Below are 874 nucleotides of genomic sequence, written 5' to 3'. Positions count from 1 at the left end.
AGCAGCAACAGCAGCAGCAGCAACAGCAGCAGCAGCAGCAACAGCAGCAGCAGCAGCAGCAACAGCAGCAAGTTGAAATAATAACAAAGCACAGGTCATGCAGGGACAGCCCCGATTCTGATTGATGGAGTACTACGGGGAATACCCAGAGCAGCAGCAGCAGCAGCAGCAGCAACAGCAGCAGCAGCAGCAGCAGAAGCAAGATGCTGTTGTCTCACTGCAGCAGCAGATGTCTGTGTTGCTGCAGCAGGTATTTGTCTAGCTGCTGCAGGTCCCCCAAAAGAATTAAAGTTTTGTTTGTTTTCTTCTGCATGCAGCTCCGCGAAGGGATCAACAGAAAAAGAAAAAGAAGAAGCAGGAGAAGAGGGACGGATAGCAGCAGCAGCTAGCTGTCGACCCCCCGTAGCTAGCTGGCTAGCTACACCACCAGACAGCCTGAAGGGAACACACACAGAAACCAACACACCACCAACACACTGCTGCTGCTGCTGCTGCTGCTCCAGCTGCTGCTGCTGCAGCTGGTGCTGCTGGTTCAGCTGTACGTGCTGCAGCTCCTGCTGCTGCTCCTGTTGCTGCTGCTGCTGCAGCTGCTGCTGCTGCAGACTTACGGCGATGTTGACTGTGGCACAGCCGCAGCAGCAGCAGCAAGGATCTCCTCCAATCCAGAATGAGTATTAGCAGAAGCAGATAACGGGGGCCTTCCTGCTGCGCTGCTGCTGCTGCTGCTGCTGCTGCTGCTGCCTGTTGCTGTTGCTGCTGCTGGCGGGCCACGTGCTTGCGGGTGCAGCCGCGAGGAGAGGGAACTTAGAAGCTGCTCTACATCGCTCTCTTGCTGCTGCTGCAGCAACTGTTGCTGCTGCTGCTTCATCTGCTG

The 874-nt window shown here is 56.2% G+C and overlaps 1 protein-coding gene across 1 annotated transcript in view; it reads right to left on the bottom strand.

The window, feature by feature from the left end:
* Positions 1 to 214: 214 nt before the first annotated feature.
* EMH_0073380 (SCY kinase-related protein (incomplete catalytic triad), putative) overlaps positions 215 to 874 on the bottom strand; it is a gene marked incomplete at both ends in the record, with an annotated part of 3,793 nt that continues 3,133 nt past the window's right edge. Inside the window, 2 exons of the mRNA XM_013499322.1 lie at positions 215 to 307; positions 453 to 619. Coding sequence (XP_013354776.1) covers positions 215 to 307; positions 453 to 619 — 260 coding nt within the window. The remainder of the gene's footprint in view (positions 308 to 452; positions 620 to 874) is intronic.

This window comes from Eimeria mitis, genomic scaffold (genome assembly GCF_000499745.2).
Source record: "Eimeria mitis Houghton genomic scaffold, Emh_scaff4214, whole genome shotgun sequence".
Lineage (NCBI taxonomy): Eukaryota > Apicomplexa > Conoidasida > Eucoccidiorida > Eimeriidae > Eimeria > Eimeria mitis.
The sequence above is the reverse complement of the archived record's forward strand: the minus strand, read 5'-3'. Positions and strand labels throughout refer to the sequence as shown.